Consider the following 23,602-nt stretch of genomic DNA (forward strand, 5'->3'; position numbering starts at 1 on the left):
TGATAAAGAGATGGGTCAATTTTAACAATGTGCCAGGATGTTGGAAGATGTGGATGATCAGGTGAGCTCCACAATACAGTCAGAGAGAGAGATACCAAGGGACCAAGCCAACCAGGATTTGGATAAACTACCACTGATCTGGGAAAGCTCCACTAAGTACCACAGAGTTTTCAGATATGGGCATATGGGGACATAAAAGATGACTTCTCCTCTTGGTTATATTTTCAAATAGCTTGGATGCTCAGATTTTTTCATTTTTCAAATCAATTAAAAAACCTCAATGAACCTTTGGTCATGTTAACCGTAGACATGGATTAAAACTGAAATCTAATCCTAAAAGTGAAACTTTAATACCTCAGTGGGGCTGTTATTTATATTTAAGAAAGCAGTGACTGAATGCATACTCGACAGCTTTATAATGCTAATAAGGGTTTGTCATAAGGGGATTCACTGATGCAACACATTATACACACTTAACATTGGAGATGCATCGAAAGGGGCCATCGTGAATATCATTTCCATCGTCTATGTGTCCCATACATATGGCAGAATTGACAATAAACTAAGGTTGCATTCTTCTTCCAAAAGGCATTAGGTGACAATATTTTAGCAAAGTGGTTGTGATGTTAGATGAGGGGGGGGGTCCACACAGCCAGGGTGATTTATGAGTGGAGGATTACCACCAAGATGTAGTGTGTGGTCTATACCTAACAACTTTGATACAGAACTCGGTTTATCAGAAATATAGTAGCAATACAAAACCAAAATCAACAAGGGTTGGAGGATTTACCATTCAACTTGGGCCCACCTAGGGAAAAGACCCTCCAAAACAATAATAAACCACAACAAAAACAGATTGTGATTATGCCTACAATCTCAGATTTTATCATTTCAATGGCATATTTGAAAACAGGAAAACACAGCATAAAGAAACATGAATATAGCAGTGTGTACAAAGTTGTTGCTAGACAATTCACGTAGACATGACAGCTGCCTGTAGCAACACAGGGCCAGGGGATGTGTATCCACCTTAACTTTGTTACGTGGGTGTTGCATGGTCGTGCTTGTGTCAGAGGAAAGCACACACTTCAGTTCATATGACATAACATCTAACGTCAGCCGTAATTGTACATGAATAAAGTGCAGCACACTTGTCTTATAATAACAATACTCACCCTCAGAGCTGCGAGGTCTATGTCATCCAGGCTTCGTGTGGGGGCGTTTTCAGACATGGCTGGCGAAACTTAGGACCTTAGCTACCAAGTTAGCCACTTATTTGACAAGACGTACTTGTGGAAATGTGAAGCGGCTGCTAAAGCGATCTTGAGAGAGCTTATCTATGGATTAAATCAGGCAAACGGGCTGGGCAATCTGTTGCGGAACAACACGGTAGCACTTAGATTAGCAAACACATCGCAGATAGAGCCGTCACAGACGCACCCAACGGGCTAGCTCACGTCAACTCGAGCTACAATGTTAACCAGTGTTGTTTTACAGAAAAAGCCGGTTACAATGTCTGGTCAAAACACATTTGACTTCAAGAAACTGTTAGCGTCAGTTAGCCGGCCAACGGTACCGTTCTACTACCAACGGGCAGGTTTTCAATGCAATGCACCTCCACTGTTGTTGAACACCTTGCTGCGTTCATTTTGACAAGACGTCTCTGCTGCTGTACAACATGCAGATACAAAAACGATTCACGGAGAAAAAGAAACTACCACACAGATCTGGTGTGCAATTGAAAACAGTCCTTGTTTCGTTGCTAAAGTAGAAAATGAACCAGAGCAGCGCAGTGGTTGTTTTCTTTAAGGAGAAACGCAGCGTCTGATGTGATGGCGTCCGGGTCCGTCCGCACCAGAACCGGCCGTCAAGCCTTAAAGAGATGTCCTCCCTCAATATTTACACAACTGCGGGAAAAATAAAATAAACAATGGCCTAGTTGTATATACGACTGCAGTTGCCAAACTTGTTAACACGACTTAAATATTCTCTCGAGTCAGGTGCGTGCAATCAATCTACCGAGTACAATCTATGGTGTTTTCCAGTATAAACTTTCCTCCTTCATCCATTTTCTGTGTTGACAGTCGCGCCTAGCACTGCCAACCTTCCGGAGAAACACAGGCAGACAGGCAGGCACTATTTTTCTCGCCAGCAGCCACCGTAATACTTGTAAACTGGGGCCCTCGACTCTTTAAAGTTCCGCGTTGCTCTCGTCCTCCAGCCTCCAAATGTTATGAACCCGTCGCCGAAGTCCAACACGATAGTGACGGTGCAATTTCCCAAAAGCAGCCAACAGTAAAACTTGTTATTTCGCCATGTTTTGCCGCCCGAGTCCTCCCTCCCACTCCAAGCCTTGTTGTAGTCTTGCGGGCTTGTACTGACGATTGGCTGCACGAAACACTCCTCAAGTGTTTGCTCCTTTTGCAGAACTACGGTGCTTCACCAGGGACAAATTACCTGGAAAATGACAGTGGACATCAACCTACGCAATGCCTCTGTCTGCACCGAGCTGCACATGGACGAAGCTGTCCTGCACTGACCTGCCACTGCACAAAGCTCAGGAATAAGTAAAAATACATACAATTATTATAGATAACTCACAAAGAAACATAGAAATAGGTCATTCGTAAATGTTTCTTTTGTCATTTTAAATAAAACATTTTCCTTTTTCCTAATTTTGCTCGGATTTTTTTGCATGTTAAATTAGAAATAGCCATTTTTCTTGTTCCTATGTGTCTGGCACACGACTGAATAATATATCATTTGTTTACAAAGATTTCCATCAAATAAAGTTATAAAGATTGAGGCTGCGATATGACAATAGCCTTATATTGGTGCTTTATTAAAGAGTTAAACATTCAGGTAGAACATGTATCTACCATTTATTTTGTTGCGTGTTGAATAGCACGCAATTCCTATAAGAACTTATTTAATATGTGTCCACTCTGTCTCTAAATTGTTTAATTCAAATAATTTATTTGACCCAGGAATATACAGATACATGTTACTGTATTTGACTGTAATTGGTTTCAAATAACAGTGTTCCACAGAGGATATTATCCCAAGTACATTATATGTATTGAAAAGAAAAAAATACATATTTATATATACTTAGTAGTTTTGGAAGGTATTTGTAAACACACACTTATTAAATATGTGTCTATTATACGCTGAATAACACAGTTCTCCTTGTAAAAGAAAACGTGTCATCACATGAAGTGAATGATTATTTTTTACATTTAGATATGTTTGAACATGTTTAAATATTTAGTTAGAAGTGTTAAAAATATACCATATATTCTCATAGAAAATATTACACAGGAAGTTTGCAAGGTACAAATCAAAGTCAAGGATATTCACTTGTAAATTCCATATAAAACAAGTTTATTGAGGAAACAAGAGAAGTATAATACCTCAGTTATTCTTAACTGCACTTAAGTGATTAAGTAAGCATGTTTATTATCTCTACTCCTGAGCGTTAGTTATACATCAGCAACTCTACGGTAATATCACAGATCTACACATTTGCATACACAAGGTTTTTAACATGGTGATTTAAGATTACAAGTGATGAGTTAACACACACACATGTGTTGGTTATTAGTATATTCATAAAAATGTATTAGAAATGCTGCATAATAGTCAGATAAAAATAAAATGCATGATAGAACCAGTATAAGGGCAATCATTGTGTGCTTTACAGGAGATTAAGGTAACAACCCAGCGCTTAGTGTGCAAAGGCTAGTAGCATTTTAAAATCTTCCAAAGAAAAAGGTGAATTAATCTGAAGCCAAAATGCTGAACTTCTTAGCTCGTCTGTGAAAGGTGGTTCATGTAGAGGCAGAGCAGCGTCGATGTGGGCAACTTGTCATCTGTCAGATTGCACTGATACCGACTTGGTAGTGTTGTGTCGCAGGCTCAGCAATTTTCTACTTTTGATGGACTTCAATCCATCGCATACAGGTCTTTTAAAAATACAAAGGACAATGTGTCTGTCCCTCTGCTGGTTGTACTCTTGAAAAGAAACACGACATGATAAAGGTGCTTTGCATATGTGTCATTAAACTTGGCAAGAGTGTGTGCCATGTGAGGAATCTTCAAAGTTTTTTTCTCTCCTTCACATTGGTCGAACTCCTTTTGTGTCTTACAGCCATGGAAATGCACGAGGAAGGCAGGACTTACAATACAGTCTGCTAAATTATTACATAAAACTTCGGATACACTTCACAAAAGAGGGATGCTTCCTATTTGTCCAGTGCAAGGCTTGCTCAATTGTACTCAGTTCCTCATGGCTCAGGAAATGGGATTTGCTGGTTTTCAGCAATACAAGGATGTCATTTTATATATATTTAAAAAATATCTTTGTAACTAAAAAGGACTCGAGTGTAAGCCAAGTTATGTCACCACTAAGTTACAGTGTGCTCTAAATGAAAGCCTGGTAGGATGAAAATGAGTAAAGGGAGGTTATGCAGGACATGGCACCTGGACACGTAATTGTCGAGCGGTGACGGAAATAGCTGAAGAGGAATGATTTGTTCTGTTCTGCTGAGCACATGGTGGAATTATAACTCACTTTGGTTGTCATGGTGACTTAAAAACCTGCAACAATTTGCGGTAAATCAACCTAACACCCTTCAATTATCTTGTCCTCCTTTTTTCTCCTCCTCTCACAGTCGTCACCTGATCACTGATCCAGAAATATGAAATCTGCACAGAAAATGGTCAGTCTTCCTTTTTCTCTGCATATTACCTTTCTATTTTCCCCGTACTCTATCCCAATTTAGCCCCATTGTTTTTAGGTGCTCTCTCCCTTTCCTGCCCTATTCAGTCTTTCTTATTTCAGATACAATCCAGTCATCCATTTATATCCGTCACCATAACAACCACAAATGTTCTGACAGATTTACTGGCACTGCAGAGAGAGGTGAAGCCTCGGAGGAAGAGCGTGAGAGCGAACAGAGACGGAGACGGAAGCCACCCACCCATCCAAAAACCTTGCACCAATAACTGTACACTATGTTCCCAGAGCATGTGTTGATTTCCAATACCAACTCACCATCCTCTCCTGACTCATAGATTCATTTGCGTTCAACACCACCGCTCATATTGAGCAGCAGAATGAAACGGGGGAGGCTGTGGCTCAGTGTACGCTGATCTTCGAATCAGAGGATAGCAAGTTCGAATCCCACTGCAGTCAGCATGTCGTTGTGTCCCTGGGCAAGACACTTCACCCCAAATTGCTCCTGTGGGGATTGCCCACAGTATCGAGTATGTAAGTCACTTTGGAGAAAAGCGTCTAACAAGTGATATGTAATGTAATGTAATGTAAAAACAACTCCTCTCAACCTCCTGTAACCAGAAATGCTTCATATATGTGGAACAAACAACGCAATTCTCACTACTTTGAAATCCAGCCTGAAGACTTTTCTTTTTGCCTATTTAAGCTCGATTTATATTTATTTCATGACTTTTTTTTAAAGGGGCCCTATTATGCTCAAATTCAGGTTAATATTAGTACGTAGTGTCTCTACTGGGACACGTCTTCATGCTTTAATATTCAAAAAGGTATTTTTTTTCTCATACTCCCCGTGCTGCAGCACCTCTTTTCACCCTCTGTCTGAAACCAGTGCCCAGTCTGCTCTGATTGGCTAGCTGGCTGGCTCTGTTGTGATTGGTCAACCGCTTAGGGATGTCCCGCCCCTTAGCCTATCACATACAATGTGTTGGAGCCAATGGAAGCGCAAATATTACATAGTGATGTCATTCTTTTACAGCAGGACCCCAATAGCGTCACTTCCGGCCGATGGGTGGGTGAAAAAGTCCCTCCTGGTTGAGCTTTTAGAGGGAATGTAGCCTTAGTACACCATTCACATAAACCTATATAACACACTACAGGAAAAGGAAACAACCGAAAAAGTCCTTGCCTTGTTCTAAATCATGATCAAATCTAATTTTCAGTGGTTATGTTCATTGTCAGTTTAAATGAAAATAAAAACATCAATGATGCACCAACACATTATTTTGATGTGATTTCTCCATCCTCACCACTGACGTGCTGTACAGTGCTGTACAGTAACTACTTTAGTGAACTGTGCTGACCATTAGAAACTATGAGGAGGATCATCTGAAGCCAGTGGAGATGTAACCTAGTGGTCTGAGCTGAGTTATGTCCACAGACCGACAGGAGCCATGCCTTCTTTAGTGTTCATCGGAGGCAGCAGGTACTCCTCACACAGGAACTTCTGGGGGAAGTGAACCAGCAACCCTCGCACAGCCTTCAGCTCCTCTCTTGCCTGTTCAGGGTCAGAGTCGCACAGACGCTCGTGGGCAGAGTATTCCTTCAACTCTCGCATGCTGTGGACCGAGTTGTTGGGCAGACATTTGAAGACCTGATGGAGACAAGCCAATGAGAACAAAGGGTTGGATGGATAGATGGATAGATAGATGGATGGATAGATAGATAGATAGATAGATAGATAGATAGATAGATAGATAGATAGATAGATAGATAGATAGATAAATAGATAGATAGATAGATAGATGTTACAAAAGCAGTAGTGTGTTCAGACATTAAAATACAAATACTTAGGATAGAGAAAACAACAATTACAAAATATTATATCAAATATACTGTATATTACCTTATTTATATATAAGTAAGGTAAGAAAATCAGCTACAGGACTAAAACAGTCAGGGTTTAAGAAACACCGTCATTTATTAAATGTATACCTTTTCATAAATCTCAGCGTTCAGTTTAGCTGGTTCGTTCCAGCCCAGGAAGAAGAACTCATCGCTGATGGGATCGTCAATATTGACACTGGGGTCTGACGAAGCTCCGACAAGAACTCTATACGGGAAAATGAACAACAGCCAAATATTCAGCAGGTACAGTATATTCAGATAACTCGGAGGTTCAGTGTGTGTCTCAAAATGGTAGTATGGTTGTGTAACAATCAGAAGGTTGTGGGTTCGATCGCAGCCCCTGGAGTCAACATATGTATGGGCAGGATAGTTAACCCTGAGAAGCTCCCAATGGCCTGGTGTGTGAATCTGTGTGAATGTTAGTTTCCTTCCGTAAGCAGGTGGTTCCTTGCATGTTGTGCAATGTGTGTGGATAGGTGAATGCTGACTGGTATATGTAAACGCTTTGAGGGGTCGTAAAACGGAAAATAGGCCACCACTATACGTTTTTTTATTTTGAGTCTTTCAAAATGTATATATTGTTGCACTTTGGGCGTCATCATTGCATAAAGGGTGCCATCTAAGTAAATAATGCTCCATTGATCCTTTTCAAACTGTATCAGGTCACCATGTTTGTTGTCATCCATAACATTCATCTGTTTGCAACTTACAAATTATTTATCTAATAAATCATATTCCAATTACTTGTATACTCTCCTTGCACTATTTCTATTCTATTTTATTTGTTTTTACTTTCACTATTTTGTCTGTTTTATCATATTGTGCTGCACTGATGGAGGAGCCTGTAACCTAAGATGTTCACTGACATCTACACTGTAGCTATGTACAAATAAATCATCAAAGAATCTCAATAAAAGCCTAGAATCTAGAATCAATGTTGTTTCGGAGTCTACACATTAGGTCCTGACCTGAAACACTCTTTTCGCAGGGCGAGTGTGAGGGGTCCGGCCTGGTACTCCTGCCCCCCCATGGTGGAGGGCACCCGCTCCTCATCCTCCACAAACACCGCCATCTCACTGTCTCTGCTGCCCAGCATGCTGCGGTCGTTGATGTTGGCCGATCCTGAGAGGCGTGTGGAAAGTAATGAGCAATACAAATCTGTTCTTTTAGAAGCATCCCTGAACAAGCCAGTAGTCGGCGCATGAAGCAAGAACTGGATAAACAATAACATCAATAGTGTGCTTCATTTTAGTTCATTTCCTGGTCAGTACAGTGTAATCTGTATATTTCCAATTACTTGTATATACTCTCCTTGCACTATTTCTATTCTATTCTATTTTATTTGTATTTACTTGCACTATTGTATCGCACTGTTGGAGGAGCCTGTGACCTAAGATTTGCCTTGACATATCTACAATGTAGCTAATATATATACATATATCTTATGTATAAATGTATTTGCCGGCTTAATGACTCTGATAATGAAATCCTCGTGGCCTTATCGAACATAAGGTTTAGTACTACACGCTACCAATCGCAGCTGTGGAGACATTGGTATAGTTGTCTCTTTGCAGGACACTGATTTAAATTATTCTTAAACTATGAATTATTTTTACGCTGTGTATGTAATTTATTATATGTAATGCCTTGTCTTTTATCTGGACCCTGAGTCTGTAATAAAGTTTTCATTTCATTTCATACACATGACAATAAAAGCCTTGAATCTTGATTTATTTTCAAGGAATGCATTTGACATGAAGTGTTACTCTGCTCCATATGATGTGACATCTGACAGAATTCAGTTCTGACAAATGATATGGTCCGTGAAAGACATTTGAGCCCAGCACAGTGGCGAAGTCCGCCGCAAAAAATGAAAACTACTACATAGAGATGTAAATACTTTTTGGCAGAGGTGGAAGAAGTACTCAGATCTTGTACTGGAGTCAAAGTGGAAGAACCAGAGTGTAGGAATACTCTGTTACAGTAAAAATTCTGCATTCAAAATGTTACTCAAGTAAAAGTAGAAAAGTATTAGTATCAACATATACTTAAGTAAAAGTACTCATTCTGCAGATTTCAGAATAATATATATGATATGTTTTATAATGATTGATCATGAAAGTGTTCTCATAGCTGGTAAAGGTGCAGCTAGTTTGAATGACTTTGTATTCTGCAGGGTAGCTTGTGGATTTACTCCAGGTGGAACTAAAGTCTGATTCAACACTTGATTAGATTTCACATCATTAAAGGGGACCTATAATGCAAAATGCACTTTTTGATGTCTTTTATTCATAAATAAGTGTCCCCGGTGTGTCGGGGAACTCACGCAGCGTCAGAAAATAAAACCCTCTCTCTTTTCCTCCGTACCCAAATCTCTAAAAACGGGGAACAACGGAGCTGATCCAGATTTGCGTCAGATATGACGTAATATCGGAAATGCGGACCCACGGCCCAATCAGAAACGTTGCTATCAGAAACAATGCCCGACTGTTTTGGACGTAATATGGTCGGTGTTCACATTAGCATCGCTAACACTCAGAGCTAACCTGTACTGGAGAGCATGTGTGTGAAGAAGCAGGAAGTAAAGGAACTCACCTTGTGGTATAACCAGCAAGAGAGAAAGCCTTTGAGCTCCAGACTGTTTCAGAAAGAATCCTTGATAATCCATGATATGGCGTTTCATCACGGCAGCATTTAGTTTAGACAGTAGCTGCCGGGTCCCGCATGAGCTCAGACCCCTCCTCTTTTATTTTATTAATTTTGTTATACCCAAAATCAGCACTTTTGAAACAGGAAGTGAAATAGAGGGATATGAGGCATGGCTAGAATGGGTGATGGGTTTGGTATTTTGAGCAAAACACTTCATAGACATGTTTTTTATATATTTGCGATATATCTGAGACCTATGCTATTGCCTAAAAATAGCATGATAGGTGACCTTTAATACAAATCTGTAAAGTAACTAAAGGTATTAAATAAATGTAGTGGAGTAGTTCATGATTTACCTCTGAATTGTAGTGGAGCAGAAGTACAAAGTAGCAGAACATGGAAACACTCAAGTGAAGTACAAGTGCAATTCCACTGTAGTTTTCACAGCTCACTGACAACTCAAGGTCAGCATGATAATGTGTCTTTGGATGAGTTTGTGCCAGGCTGATGACTCACCGATGATGTAGCAGCGGTCGTCGGCTATGAGGAACTTGCTGTGAATGTAGATGAGCTCCGTGACGAGAGACTCGCACAGCTGAGAGTGTGTTCTCAGGCCGCAGAACGAGATGTACTCCGTCCACTGGTCCATCACTGTTATTGGGAGACAAAGAAAAATCAAGAAACAGACACATACAGTATTCTTAAGGTGAATGACGGGAAGAAGGGTACAAATGGAGATTGGTGAGAAGATACCTAGTAAAAGTAGCTTCAGTTTAAAGTAGCAATACGAAGAGAAAGAAAGAAACATGTTAGAGGTCGTTTTGTGATATCTGGTTGTTCATGAGAGCAAATGAGTGAGAGAAAACTCACCTTCACTAAGTCTCGACAGTATGGAGTGCTCTCCTCGGCACATGGTCCTAGGACATTAGTTATTTCAAAGATGTCAATTAACACAAACAATAGTAAGTTGGTTATCAATGTAAGTTCTGGCCTGTGATGGCAGCCTGGTGACAGGAGATGAAGGCTCTCACCTGTAAGTGAAGTGAAGAATCGCTCGAATCGCAACTCCGGTTCCTAACGCGATGTCTCCCTCGAATCCAGGAAGCAGAGGCACCACGACAAACACTCTGTACTTCTTCTGCTCACTGTGGAGAAGCACGATGCCAACAAGTAATGGTGCTATTTAAACATCAACACAAGTTTCTCATTCATCACAATCATATCTCCGTTTCAATGATTGACAGCTATAAGGCGAAATTAAAAGCTATAAAGAGGATCAACGTCCTGTCAGGCTAACACTTAAAACTGGCATTTCCTTCTCAGTGTTTTATATTTCAATGCAGCATCTACATATTGTATTTTACTCCACTACATTTAAATGACTGTTGTAGTTACTAGGAACTTCGTACCTTTATGAAATGTGCTTTTATATGATATATATATATATACTACTAATCCACTCAGTAGTATACAAGGTATCAGCAATGTGCCACACAGTGATGAACTACAGCATTAAACAACTCTTGTATTTTTCTGCTTGGTGCCAATTCTTTGTTTCCCAGGAAAGGGTGCAGGGCCGTATTTCACCAGGCAGTGATGTAGCATCTGTGCAAAACGAATGAACATAAATCTTGTCGATGCACTCAAACCAGACCTGTGTGCACGCAGGATTCGTTTCACAATTGCATCCCCGATCCCGTTGTAGACGGTCTTCCCGTCGGCACAGCTGATGAAGAACTGGTTCTGAGGGCAGAGAGGAGACAGATGGTGGCTCGGTGTGAGACGAGGGATAAATTCAATTCAATTCAAAACCTTTATTTAGCCAGGTAAAATCCCATTGAGATCAATGATCTCTTTTTCAAGGGAGACCTGCAGCAGTAGGTTCCACAAGACGACGTAAAAACATAAACAACAGAACAACAAAAGGACAAACAGGTCCTGGCAGAGGACGGGTCTGTGGTTATATTCAGAAACATGAGACCTCGTGGTTAGACACATGTTGGCTGAAGAAATCTTTCAGGGATATGTGAAGTTAAGGGGTGAAATGCAGCGGTGAACCGTCAGGGCCTTCAAGGTATTCAGAGAATACCCTGGAACACTCAGATAAAACAAACAACAAATCAATTTAATTATATAAATAACATGAATAAATGAGAATCGTATCTGTGTTGTTGATCTGTAATATTACAGTGTTATGTTGATTTGTTTGTCCTTCTCGGTCCATGCACTACGCATTTCAGTGGTTTTGTGTTAGAAAAGAAAGCAACCAATCAGATCTTGTTCTGGGTCTCTGGGTAGAATATCCTTCAACCAGGTATTCTACATCCTTGATCGAATGCCCTGGCCGTTGCACTGAATGAGAGCGTACGTTTGGACTGACAGTTTGATCAACCAATCATATATTGATTTGTAGCCAATGGGCGTATTCTTTCAGAGTTCCCCTCGGTTCCAGGGTATTCTAGAAGGCCCGCTAGTTAACTGGCTCGAGACAGAGGATCTAGATCAGTGTTTCTCAAACTTTTTCATACCAAGGACCACTTAACCAATAAAAAAACACTCGCGGACCACCTAACTCCACAAATATCCAAAAACACATCGTTTTTTACAAATCGCCTGAAAATGGTACAAACAAGTGGCAACATGTGTGATGAAGGTGTTGTGCTGGGCTATATCATGCAATTGAAAGTGAAAGTTAAGCTCGCTCCATTGCGGAGATATTCCCGCGAGAGTGTGGAAAACTTACATTTATTTATTTATTTCAAATGTGAAATTTTACCAATATACTCACGGACCACTAGGGGGCGCTCACGGACCACCAGTGGTGATAAATGCGACGAAGCAATTCATGCCGTTTTATTGTTTTTAACGTTGAAATTACAAGTGCAACGGGTGAAGAAGAAGTTGTTGCGGAATTGTTGCGAGTACCCTTTTCAAGACGACAATTCAGTGAAAAGACGGACATTATAACGTCGGGGGGGGGGTGTCTACAGAAGGTCCAGTTGTGATAGACACGGTTCGGCACTGCTATATAAGTCAAAAGGAATCACATGCTGAAACATCAGAATTAGAGGTTTAAATTGTGTAAAGCAGATCAATGAAAGTATAGATTGACATTATCATTATATAAAAGGTACATACTGGCCGAAGCGTTCCTCCTTACCTCGATGTAGATGTAGTGCTCGCTGTTCTCGATGGTGTGGATGTAGGCGTTCAGGATCGAGTTCTCACAGATTCCAGTAGACCACCGGTCTGCAGAGCGCAACACCTGGAGAAAATAATAATAAGTCAATGTTCTTTTGTATTTTTTAAAGGGGTTTAACACTCAAACATATCAATCTACCTACTTAAGTATATACAATATTTGATTAGCAACTAAATCTTCTTTTCACACTCATGTTCTCCTGTGACAAAATTCACTTTAGCAATCAAGTTTTTTCAATGTACGTGCATTAATTAAGGCAGTAAAATGTAACCCTTAGAAAAGAAGAAACCAAGATATTTAGGATAAAAAAAGTGTCCTCTGCTCAGAAATGGTATTGATAGGAAACCTGCCTTTCGTTCATCATATTCAGGCAGTAGCCTCCACACCAACAATGAAACACGAGCACATACTACGGTTAAAAAAAGCAGAAATAAAATCTGAGCGAGCAGAAAACGTTAGTTTAAAAATACAGTTCCAAAGAAAGTGAAACCCATAAAGCAGATTCAAGCAGTAGGCGTAGATTCACACTTAAAGTATTAGTTACTTAATATAGATACTGAATTCATTTCTTTAATAGATTTCTTTCTTGTTTTATATTCAGACAGTGACATACTCTTCGTGCTTTAACTACTTATTGTATGTGACACTCCAAGCTCTACAGCTATAACAAAGACTGTGGCACCAGCTGAGGAAGTGTCCCTGCAACCTGAACAAGGGATCAGGAAAACCCGAAGTCACAGCATTATAAGAGGCGAGGATTAGATTACAGGCCAGCGCTCACAATAGAAGAAAGTACACACAGCAAAAGCTATCGTCACCCTATACTCCCTTTCTAAACACTTCCAAACATTAGCAGAGTGAAAAGCCGTGTCAGTTTTGTTGCGTTTCTCATCACGACCCCAGTTCCCATGAAGCCTGTCGCAAATGAGATTCCTCCACTCTGTGTTTGGCAGTGCATTTGTTTTCTCTGGCTTTACTTAACAGGACAAACATGTTGGAAGTGATTTTCTTCCTCTTGTTCCACCATCTGCCATCACAAAGACAACTCTGAATACTTGTAAGCTGCACCTCAAACCCAGAACAGTGTCTCATTGTTGCACTGCAAAGCCATCCATGTGATTTCCTTCTCTTCGGACTGAGAGTCGTGCAGTGTAGAAACACACAGTGGAAACAAGTAGGGGACTAGGCAATGGTGTTGTTTGTTTACAGTAAATACAGTTCACCAACTTTCCAAAACATGGGAAATTACCAGCAGGAGCTTTCTTTTATGAAACTAATAATTTAATCCTAACCCTTTTGTTTACTTCTGTGACATAAAGACCTCTCTATGTTAACATTCGTACTTCCATTGGCTAGCGCTCCAACACATAGTACGTGATAGGCTAAGGGGCGGGACATTGCTAAGCGGTTGTCCAATCACAACAGAGCTGGCCAGCTAACCAATCAGAGCAGACTGGGCTCTGGTTTCAGACAGAGGGTGAAAAGAGGTCCTGCAGCACAGGCAGTAAGAGACAAATAAAGAGCGTTTTGAACATTAAAGCTTGGAGACATGTCCCAGGAGAGACACTTCATACTGATATACACCTGAGAATGAGACTTAAATGACCTCTTTAAGACTTACCGTACTTTTCGGACTATAAGCCGCGACTTTTCCCCCCCATTTCTTTTGTACAGCTAACAGCCACTAGGGAACCTCCTAAATCTATGGATTTTACAGGTAAAATTAACCACCTTTAACGCTACGGGCTCTAGGACCGGTCCGCGCCCGCCACCTTTAAGCGGCGGGCTCCAGCAGGAAAAGCTGGAGGCCGGAAAAGAGTGAGACAGGTAGTGCGCCGAAGTAAAAGTGGAACCGAGAGACAGAACGAGAGCAAGACAGACGGACTTATATGCAGGTGCGCTTTATAGTCCGAAAAGTACGGTACATTAAACATTATGGTAGTTTTCTGTGTCATCAGTTTGTGTGTAAAAGACTTTTCACTTTCTCTCTACTCACCGTGGGTGGACCTGTAACACTAACATCTCGTGGAAACAGTCTTCGTCAAAGAGAGACTGTGTGTATTTCTTAAGGCTGAAAAGCACTACATTATTCCAACAACTGAATATGGCAGTGAGTTATGAGGAGAAAATCACTTTGATAAGTCGACCACACGAGATATTCCTTCAGGTCACCGTCACTGACTGCTGTTTGTGTTCAAGTCATGTGGATCAATGGTCCTTCACTTTTTATGATATTTGTTCAGTACATGTGGCTAATCAAATAGTCCTGTTAGACCTCTATATATTCGCTCAGATAGTGAGCTGTGGTGCGTTAATACCTGCACTTTGGCCTTCTTGGATCCGGGCACGGTGAACGAGGGTGAGTCAGCGGTGGAGTGAGACTTGGGCAGGAGGTAAGGGTAGAACTCGTCCTTGTACTTGTTTTTGAAGATCTGGAGGACACAAAACACACAAATGACTTTGAGATTTCAACTGGTTCCTGGTAGTACAGAAGCTTTCTTGAAGAGTTAGTACAAGTTAATTTTACAACTTACTATTTGAGTCATTATTTTGAAGTTGTGGCTTATACAACAAATAGATTAGCATAACATAGAAGAGGAATCTCAATGGGTGCGATGGCAACACAAGTCTGACATCGATTTTTTTGGGTCCCTTTAAAGAGGACCATAAAGAATGAACTACACTTATATAATTAATATTATAATAAAAGTAGTGACTGAATAGTAATCGTGTGATGCAACTTTCCAAAAGTCCACATTTATTGAAATAAGACAGATGTAATAGTTTCCAAAATGCACAACTTGTTTCTATCTTATAAAAAAGTCTGCTGAAGCTTCTATACGATGGCTTCAAAGTATACGCTTTGCTTACACCACCAAACGATAGTAAGATGATCGGGAGTAAAGCCATCTGAAAGCTTTTGTGGACTCATTTGTAAAGCGTAGCACTAATACAACATTTAAGAGGATGTTTGCAATATTTATGTGTACAGCAATATTAATAATAAAGCAGCGAAGGCCCTGTCGCCCCAGGTCAGGAGCTCAGTCCTCAGAGGTATGGACGATCAAGGCCAAACATATGACAATCAAACACGGGTACGTTTAAAGAGAGAGCTTTAATCTGACCTTGGTGAAGTTCCAGCGCTGGATGAAGTGACGGGCGACATCCCTTGCAGCTTGGCCATGAACAGCTGCAGACAGATCACGCCACGGCATGCGGGGAACTTGAGTGCGGTTGACGTTATCTGAAAGAAATATATATAGAAGAAGCAATCATTTCAGCTCCCTGTTGTCCGAGCCTCCCAGTGTGTGCGAGAGAGTTTTACACCGCATACCTTCAAACGGTCTGTCCAGCTGCACCCAGTCTTTCTTGATGAAGTTGTTGTAGTCTTTGCCGATCCACAGCTTAGTGTTTCCCGTCAGATCGTCGAGGTTCTGCTCCACTTCCTTATCTGGTTCCGATGGTTTTGACACACCGTTGTCCTGGTGAGAGAAACATGTGTTAGTGTCTCTGCAGGGAGTGAGACATCTGGAGAGCACACCGTCTACACTGGAAAAAATGCTGCTCCAAAAACAAGTTCAGCAATATTGAAAACAAGCTGTTTTCATTTGAAATAAAAATCAGCCAATAGAACAAGTCAAAATGTGCTTGGTAAGATTTCTTGAAATAAGAAGGGATATTTAGATAAACCAGATCCTGTAATTAGCTGGGAGAAGCCATTTTGAACTATATTTGACCAGAATCAGGAAATGTTGAGCCGCAAATGCTCAAAGGTGTTCTGTTTTCTGATGTTAGTTTGTGATTTTCGAATAAATATGTAAAAGAATGTGTTTCATCTGAAATGCAACTCATTGTTTGACTGAACAAGATGATGCATTGTCCAAAAACAAGGCCCGATATCTCACTGCAGTGTTACTTCTGAAGTTATTATGTCTTATATCAGGTGTGAAGACATATTCAGACACATATACTTGGCAAGATTTCGAGTTTTTGTAGAATAATGGAGTACTCAGTGACAACAAGCTGATAAAAAGAACTTCTCACCCCTGTATCTCCGTCGGTCTCCTCTCCCGTTACGGTGTCAGACGTCTCTCTCAACCCCAGGTCAGTGAGTCGGTACAGGCTGTCGTCCCACCGCCCGAACGCCAGGTCGATCCCGCCCACAAAGGCTACAGTTTGGTCAATGGCCACCATCTTTTCATGGTGAGCCCACAGGAACACCACGGACGACACGTGGTCAGGATGTCGCATTACCTGAAGGGAAATAGGGGTGTATGTTAAAACATGAGATGAGGCCTCTGGATAATATAGGCTGTTATGAGGAGCATAAGCTTGAGTTGCTGCGCCGTCGATAAACAATGTGAGCAGAGACACATATTGCCCTCTTGAAGGTCATCCTACGTGAAGAAGACACCTCCAACACCACGTTTGCCCCCGCCGACCTCAAAGACAGCGTCAACTCCACTCTGTAGTTTATCGACGGCATGACGTGGCCGGAGGTTTTGCGCGCGTACTGCGAGAGCGACCGGGAGTACCATCACGTGCTGCCCTATCAGGAAGTGGGTGAGTATCCTTATGGTCCTCTTGAGAGTAAAATCAAGGTGTTGCAGTTCTTAGTGGATCAGTTTTTGACCACCAACATCGCCCGCGACGAGCTGATGTCCAACTACTACTCGTTAGTAGTTCTATTGCATTTTAGGCCTGCATTTTCTCTGCACTAATGTTGAAGTTGCAATATTTTACTTAAAAAAATAACAATTATGGGTTATTATTATTATTATTATTATTATTAACAATTCTCAAGTTATCATACCTTTTAGGGACTTCTACTCAAGATAATGTGTTAATATGTTCCACCCCTGATAAGTGAAGTCAAAATAAAACTAATTGGTGATACTATAGATTTAATCAGGACTATTTCAGATTTTCCCCATTTGGGAAACCTTATATGTTTAGTGACATAACTCCATGAGTTTGTAAGCTACCTTTACACATTGGTATTGCTGGATTCAGTAGAACCACACCTTTTCAACAAGACCTTGTGTGTGTTGCTATGGCAATCCATGTCAGGGTCACTACAAAGTAAAGACATCATTCTACATAGATACATTTCCGCCTATACGTATGTGTTCAAATGACTGTATCTCCAATTTACATTAAGATATTGATATTCAGTCTTTTCTATAATGCAGAAGGATGTCCTGAACTCAGGTATGCCAAGTTTTAAACCTATCAGACCTTCCATTGTGAATCTACATGAGTTGTTATGCCTCAACCCCCAGACGGCCAGCCTTTATTTTTAGTTTGGGGTGTCTAACTTTATATATCAATTTCACCACTTTTGCAGTAAAATATTTGTAACAATCCATTTCATGTATGGGAGGCCTTAGAGATGAGGAAAAAGTAAGTTGTGTTTTGTCCTAACTCCGGGAGGGGCATCTCAAAATGTTGGGGCCATTGTCACTAGCCTAATAATACATGACATTTATAAAGCGCTTTTCTAAAAACTCAAAGACGCTTTGACAGAAACGAAGAAAAATACATAAAGAGACAAACAAAAACAGAAAATAGGGGGGGGGGGGTCAGAGGTTGAATGAGTGTTGAACAGGTGGGTCTTGAGTGACTTTTTGAATGCGGTGAGGGAGGAAGAGTCTCTGATGGGAAGATGTGACTGACCTTGATGTTTGGATGCATATTCATGAGAGTCTTCTTGCTGTGCTCACTGTTAATGCCCAGAGCCATCTCCACCTCCTTGTACAGCAGAACACACACTTGGACTCCTTGTTCCTGCAGGAAAGGTTGAACAAATATAAGAATATATACGATAGAGGGAAATTGGAAGATCATTTAAATGGTATAACAGGGAAGACGGAGAGAAACCGTACTGCTTTGCGTTTGAGGATCTCATCGAGGCGCCAGAAGTTGTCAGTTGCCGGTCTCTTTAGGAAGACCTCAGGGCTGAGCCTGACAGAAGAGACATTCACGTTATACGGACGAGAGGATTTGGATCAGAACAGAGACACTCAAAGTAGACTTTTATATCAACATTTCAACTTGATTTTCAATATTTTAACTTAATTCTGTCACTTAAATGTTATCCTAAACATTATATTCTTAAATTGCAAAAGGTAGGAGGAAAGTTTTTATTCTGCATTTTGAGAATAAGAATTAACAAACATTTTGTAGTGTAGAGAATTTGTCTACTTAGCATTAGTGTATAAACATGATTAAGTCTATTTTATATGAATAAATGAAGTCTTTATCCAAAAATAATGCACTTTATTCTCGACATCTTGTTTGTATATTTTGTTATTGTATTTTGCATTTTGAGAGTAAAGTTGAAATGTAAACAATTAGTAAAAGTGGGAATGTTTGGAATAAGGTACAAATAAAATGTTAATATAATTTTCTTTTCTTTCTGGAAATGTTTAAATTATTATTATGTATTATATATATTATATATATATATATCAACCTCATTTTAATATTTTTTAATTAGTCTTAAAATCTCAACTTTATTCCCAAAATGTCCATTACATTCTTTATATTCAATACTCTAACTATTATTCTCATTATTTTAACTTTATTCTTGACATTTGAACCGTATCCCCTAATTTAAGCTTTATTCTTTAAATGCAAAATCTTTCAAATAATGTATTCGAATGGTCAATTCTGTAAATGCTTCTTCACTAAATCCAGATCTTTCTGACACTTACCACCAATCTGTGATGAAGATTTCCTCCTTGGCTTGTTCCAGAGCGTCAGCCAGGTCTGAGAGGAAGCCGCTTCCATTCACATACCTGTAAATAAAAGCCACAAACCATTCCAGATAAGAACAATGAGGATGAGGTGAGATCTGAAGATACATGGTTATAGTTCTCGGGTAGAATAAGTATCTGACCATTTGGTGAGCGTGTCCTCCCGCGGCGGAGCGAACCCTTCGAAGCGTTGAACTTTGAGGAAGTCGCTGGAGTCGGACAGCCGGTTGATTTCATGACTCCACCAGTGAGTCTGTCTGTAGCTGCTGCATTTGATCACCAGACTCCTGAACAAAAGCAAAACAAATCCAAGACATCATGTTACTGAATCATTCATACTGTGAGGGAAACTTCAGAAGCAATTGGAAACAGGACTCAGAGAGACACGAGGAGAGCTGGAGCTGTGATGGCTAACACTGACGGTACGTCCACACAGCAGCTTTTCAAAAATCTTGAAAATCTTGGAGCTTTTGAAAGCTTGGGGATTTTTTGCGAGCAATGCGACCAACAACCAATCACATGAATCTCCCGCCCCCGACATACAAAGCAAAAAACCCCGGGGATTTTATGCGAGCAATATATATATATATATATATATATATATATATAAACTCCCCAAACAGGCGAAAACCTACCAGTTTTACCCACTGTCTCTGCCACCTCCCTCCATGCCTGGTTCCTCCGGTTTGTATCCCGTTAATAGTTCTGGTCGTAAAGAACCGGGTGATTTGCTACCGTAATTTCTCGTTTGGAATATGAGGAAATGAACTGCGGTCTGGTTCTCCCTGCTTACACGCGGTTTGATTGGCTAGCGCTTCTACTGTCAGATTTGCATAAACGTGTTTGATTGGCTGGCGCTTCCAGCTCAGCTTCAAAAGTTGAACATTGCTCAACTTTTGAATCCTGTAAATCCTGTAAATCTTCGCTTCCCCACAATGCAGTTCGGCGAAAAGCGAGGCAAAGTGACGTCTTCCCCATTCAAAGTCAATGGGCAGAGAAGCGTTGAAAGCGGTGGAAGATTCGTCTAAAGCTGCTGTGTGGACGTACCGTGCCTGTTTATTTGGAGCTTCGACCGGAGAATTCACAAGACATGTCACGAGCCACGATCTGACCACAGGGTTGAGATGCCACAATCAATTCTGAGGAGTCTCCTCTCTGGTAGGAGGCTTTAACTAGTTTGCGGACGGTAATCAACATTCTTCAATAGAGAAACAGCGGAGGAAACTGAATCAACTTCAGTTGTCGGTTATGGCTCAGGGTCTTCTACACCCCGAGAAGGATGTGTTCCAGGTGTCCCACAACAATAACTATCTCTGACCGAGAGTTGCCCGGTCATAAACTGGTAACAACAACAACTTGCTTGGGCAGCCCCTCCTTAAGGGAGATAGCGGCTGTCCAAGGCTGGGCCTCTGCGTCAGAGGGCGAAGGAGGAGGACGTGCAGGGCAAATGATTCCCTGACACATACTGCCTGTGCTGCAGCACCTCTTTTCACCCTCTGTCTGAAACCAGAGCCCAGCCTGCTCCGATTGGTTAGCTGGCTGCCTCTGTTGTGATTGGTCAACAGCTTAGATGTCCCGCCCTCTAGCCTATCACGTAAAATAGGGGGAACACACAGATTAAGCCTTTGCATACCATTGACATGCACACAATCTTATGTAATAAACAACAGGAAAGGTAAAACCCCCCAAATATAATTCGAACTCTTGAAGTAAAAGATCCTGGTACTTTCACACCCCTGATTTAAAAAAACAAAACAACATCAGGCAGACCTAAAACTAAAAAATAAAAGCTCTCTTCTGTAAATAGCACTGTAGGTCTGGCTTAAACTGAAGCTAATAGTAACAGTTCATCAAATCAAATCAAAATGTATTATAGCCCCAAACCACAGAAGAGGCCTCAAAGGGCTGCACAAAGCAAACCAAAGCAAAGACAAAAACAACATACAATGCCATAGCACAACAATTATAAAAACATTATGAACAACAACACAAGTATTGCCATATGATAAAAGCATGGGACAGAAGTGATGCTAAAGAAGATGGAAACTAGGTGATGGAAATTAGTTGATCTGGTTTGACTGAAAGCTGATGTACCCGCAGGACTCTTGCGTTTTAGTTGTCTTATTGTAACGGTACGTCCACACGGCAGCGTCGTGTGCTCCAACGGAGACGCTTCTCCTTCACTTTGATTGGGGTGACGTCACGCTTTGCCGAACTGCATTGTGGTTCCGTCGCTTTGCCTCCGTTGCTCGCTTCGAAAGTTGAGACAAGTTCAGCTTTTCAAGCGTCAACGGAAGCGCCAGCCAATTAAATCATATGCCAGTACGAGTGCTAGCCAATCAAACCGCGTGCTTGTGTGTCGGGGCGGGAGATTAATGTGATTGGTTGTTGGTCGCGCGCCAGACACGCCCACCGGCAAGCTTCAACGCGACGCTGCCGTGTGGACGTACCGTAAGTGGCGTAAGATAAAAGCATCAGCTAAATGAAATGTAATGTCAGAGACGTACCGAGTGAAGTTCTCGAAGCAGACTCCGTATTTGGTGTCGGTGTAAGCGCGGCCCACTTTCACTTTGAACTCCGGGTCGAACAGCAACACGAAGTTAATCTTTCCGTTGTCTCGGTTCATGTACATCAGGAAGGAGTCTTTGACCACCAGCCAGCGCCGGGACCAGCGGAAACAGAACTGATGGTGACCGATGCAGTTCAGGCCCTGGATCCGATGACCCCCCGACCTCTTAGAGATGGGACCCTCCCTGAGGAAAGTTGACACAATTAATCTCTCTGTACAGTCTATTGTCATTTCCCACACACTCTTTGGACGTCTGCTTACAAGCCTTTGGGTCCGAGATCAGTGATGAAGGAGAGGGCGCCGACAGAGAGGAATTCAATCTGAAATAAAAAGACACAAGAATGGCATCGTGCTGCATAACATCCACTTTGTTTTCGTGGTCTTTCTTTTATAGATATTACCATGCTGTGATCATTCCTGCAAAACGAGTTCTCCAGCAGGCCGTTCAGGTACTCCTCGAGGTATTTCTGCGATAGAAAATAAAAGTTATGTACACAGTTTATACAAAATAAATTAAAGTTATATACATTGCAATACAACTTGAAACACAGCTGGCTGACGGTATGATTTTAGTAACCAAGTAGATGTACTCAAGTACTGTACTTAAAAGTGGGGTAGGTAATTAACTTCAGAAACACTTGTTATATTCCATGGAATGCTCTTAACATCCCGATAGCAATGAATATATTAAATGCTTTGACAATAAATACATACAAAAATGTCATCTGTGGAAGCCGTGACGCTGTAAAAAGCACGACCAATCATCTGAGCCGGCCCGGCTAAAGTAACTGGATGGCCTACCTGCCTGTCAGCCTTCCATCTGTGCACAAACTTATCTCGTGCCCTCATTGGTCATGTGCGCGTTCGTGTGTGTTGGAGGCGGGGCTCTGTGAGGGAGTCTGAAGGAAGGGGCAGATTTTTTTCGGTTGTGTATTTTCAAATTCTAGCGCACTCGAGCTGGTTTCTCCATTCTTACCTACCCCACCTTTAAGTAACATTTGAGGTACTTTTCTTGAGTTTTTCCATTTTATGCTACTTTGAACTTCGACTCCACTACAAGGCAAATCATGTACTTTCACTCCACTACATGTATTCAATATCATTAGTTTCTTGATAGATGTGAAATATCTATATAAACTAAACTATACATTTCTTTTTTGGTTGTTTTTTGTTGTAGTCTAAGTGCTACAACTGTCTTCTATGCTGTCTATCCTATTAGAAATGTGTTTATATATTGTATAGTATTGTATTGTTTTGAGCTGCCCTTTATGTATGAAAGGTGTTACATGGATCAAATGTATGACTATCACTAAACATGTATCTGATTCCGAGTTGGATACCATTTTGCTGGAGGTCCTCCTGGTGCGCTCAGTGCCGTGGAGGCTGGGCATTTCCTCCGACATGGCCCTCAGCTGCGCTCGGTCCTTTGCAAATCTTTGAGAGAAATTTGAATATTCAAAAACACTGGGTGCGGGAAATAGAAATAGAAATAGAAACGTATCAAACGCAACACATCACAGGGATTTGGATTGGGAGTCTCTCAGAGTGAGAGCTTGATTCACATCAGGGGTGTCCAAACTACGGCCCGGGGACCAAATGCCATTTTGAATCGGCCCTCAGCTAATTAAAAAAGCATAATGACTTAAGTATAATAAACTTCTGCTTGTCTTATATTGTACTTCTTAAATATATATGTTAAATATATTACACAGTATTCGTATGTTAATAAGCCCAATTTTCAAATAAATTCAGTCAATTAAAGTTACATGTTCTAACAAATC

The 23,602-nt window shown here is 41.0% G+C and overlaps 2 protein-coding genes across 8 annotated transcripts in view; both read right to left on the reverse strand.

The window, feature by feature from the left end:
- Positions 1–2,484, reverse strand: part of mink1 (misshapen-like kinase 1) — a 44,174-nt gene extending 41,690 nt beyond the window's left edge. For 3 of the 7 annotated variants that reach the window (XM_034098903.2, XM_034098905.2, XM_034098899.2), the window contains exon 1: positions 1,176–2,482. In XM_034098903.2, coding sequence (XP_033954794.1) covers positions 1,176–1,232 — 57 coding nt within the window. In that variant the 5' untranslated portion in view covers positions 1,233–2,482. Of the gene's footprint in view, positions 1–1,175 lie in introns of all 7 variants that reach the window. The other 4 variants (XM_034098904.2, XM_034098900.2, XM_034098906.2 and 1 more) reach the window with 2 other exon arrangements.
- Positions 2,485–3,360: 876 nt separating this feature from the next.
- The window catches only part of pld2 (phospholipase D2), a 31,484-nt gene continuing 11,242 nt past the window's right edge, over positions 3,361–23,602 (reverse strand). The window contains exons 5-24 of the mRNA XM_034099244.2: positions 23,162–23,255; positions 22,223–22,288; positions 22,083–22,141; positions 21,760–22,005; positions 19,396–19,539; positions 19,211–19,294; positions 18,380–18,458; positions 18,171–18,281; positions 16,539–16,748; positions 15,829–15,976; positions 15,620–15,738; positions 14,813–14,926; positions 12,453–12,557; positions 10,947–11,035; positions 10,324–10,437; positions 10,163–10,209; positions 9,809–9,943; positions 7,612–7,765; positions 6,731–6,848; positions 3,361–6,389 (exon numbers count right to left, since the gene is read on the reverse strand). Coding sequence (XP_033955135.1) covers positions 6,165–6,389; positions 6,731–6,848; positions 7,612–7,765; positions 9,809–9,943; positions 10,163–10,209; positions 10,324–10,437; positions 10,947–11,035; positions 12,453–12,557; positions 14,813–14,926; positions 15,620–15,738; positions 15,829–15,976; positions 16,539–16,748; positions 18,171–18,281; positions 18,380–18,458; positions 19,211–19,294; positions 19,396–19,539; positions 21,760–22,005; positions 22,083–22,141; positions 22,223–22,288; positions 23,162–23,255 — 2,461 coding nt within the window. The 3' untranslated portion in view covers positions 3,361–6,164. The remainder of the gene's footprint in view (positions 6,390–6,730; positions 6,849–7,611; positions 7,766–9,808; positions 9,944–10,162; positions 10,210–10,323; positions 10,438–10,946; positions 11,036–12,452; positions 12,558–14,812; positions 14,927–15,619; positions 15,739–15,828; positions 15,977–16,538; positions 16,749–18,170; positions 18,282–18,379; positions 18,459–19,210; positions 19,295–19,395; positions 19,540–21,759; positions 22,006–22,082; positions 22,142–22,222; positions 22,289–23,161; positions 23,256–23,602) is intronic.

The sequence above is a fragment of the Pseudochaenichthys georgianus genome, chromosome 14 (genome assembly GCF_902827115.2).
Source record: "Pseudochaenichthys georgianus chromosome 14, fPseGeo1.2, whole genome shotgun sequence".
Lineage (NCBI taxonomy): Eukaryota > Metazoa > Chordata > Actinopteri > Perciformes > Channichthyidae > Pseudochaenichthys > Pseudochaenichthys georgianus.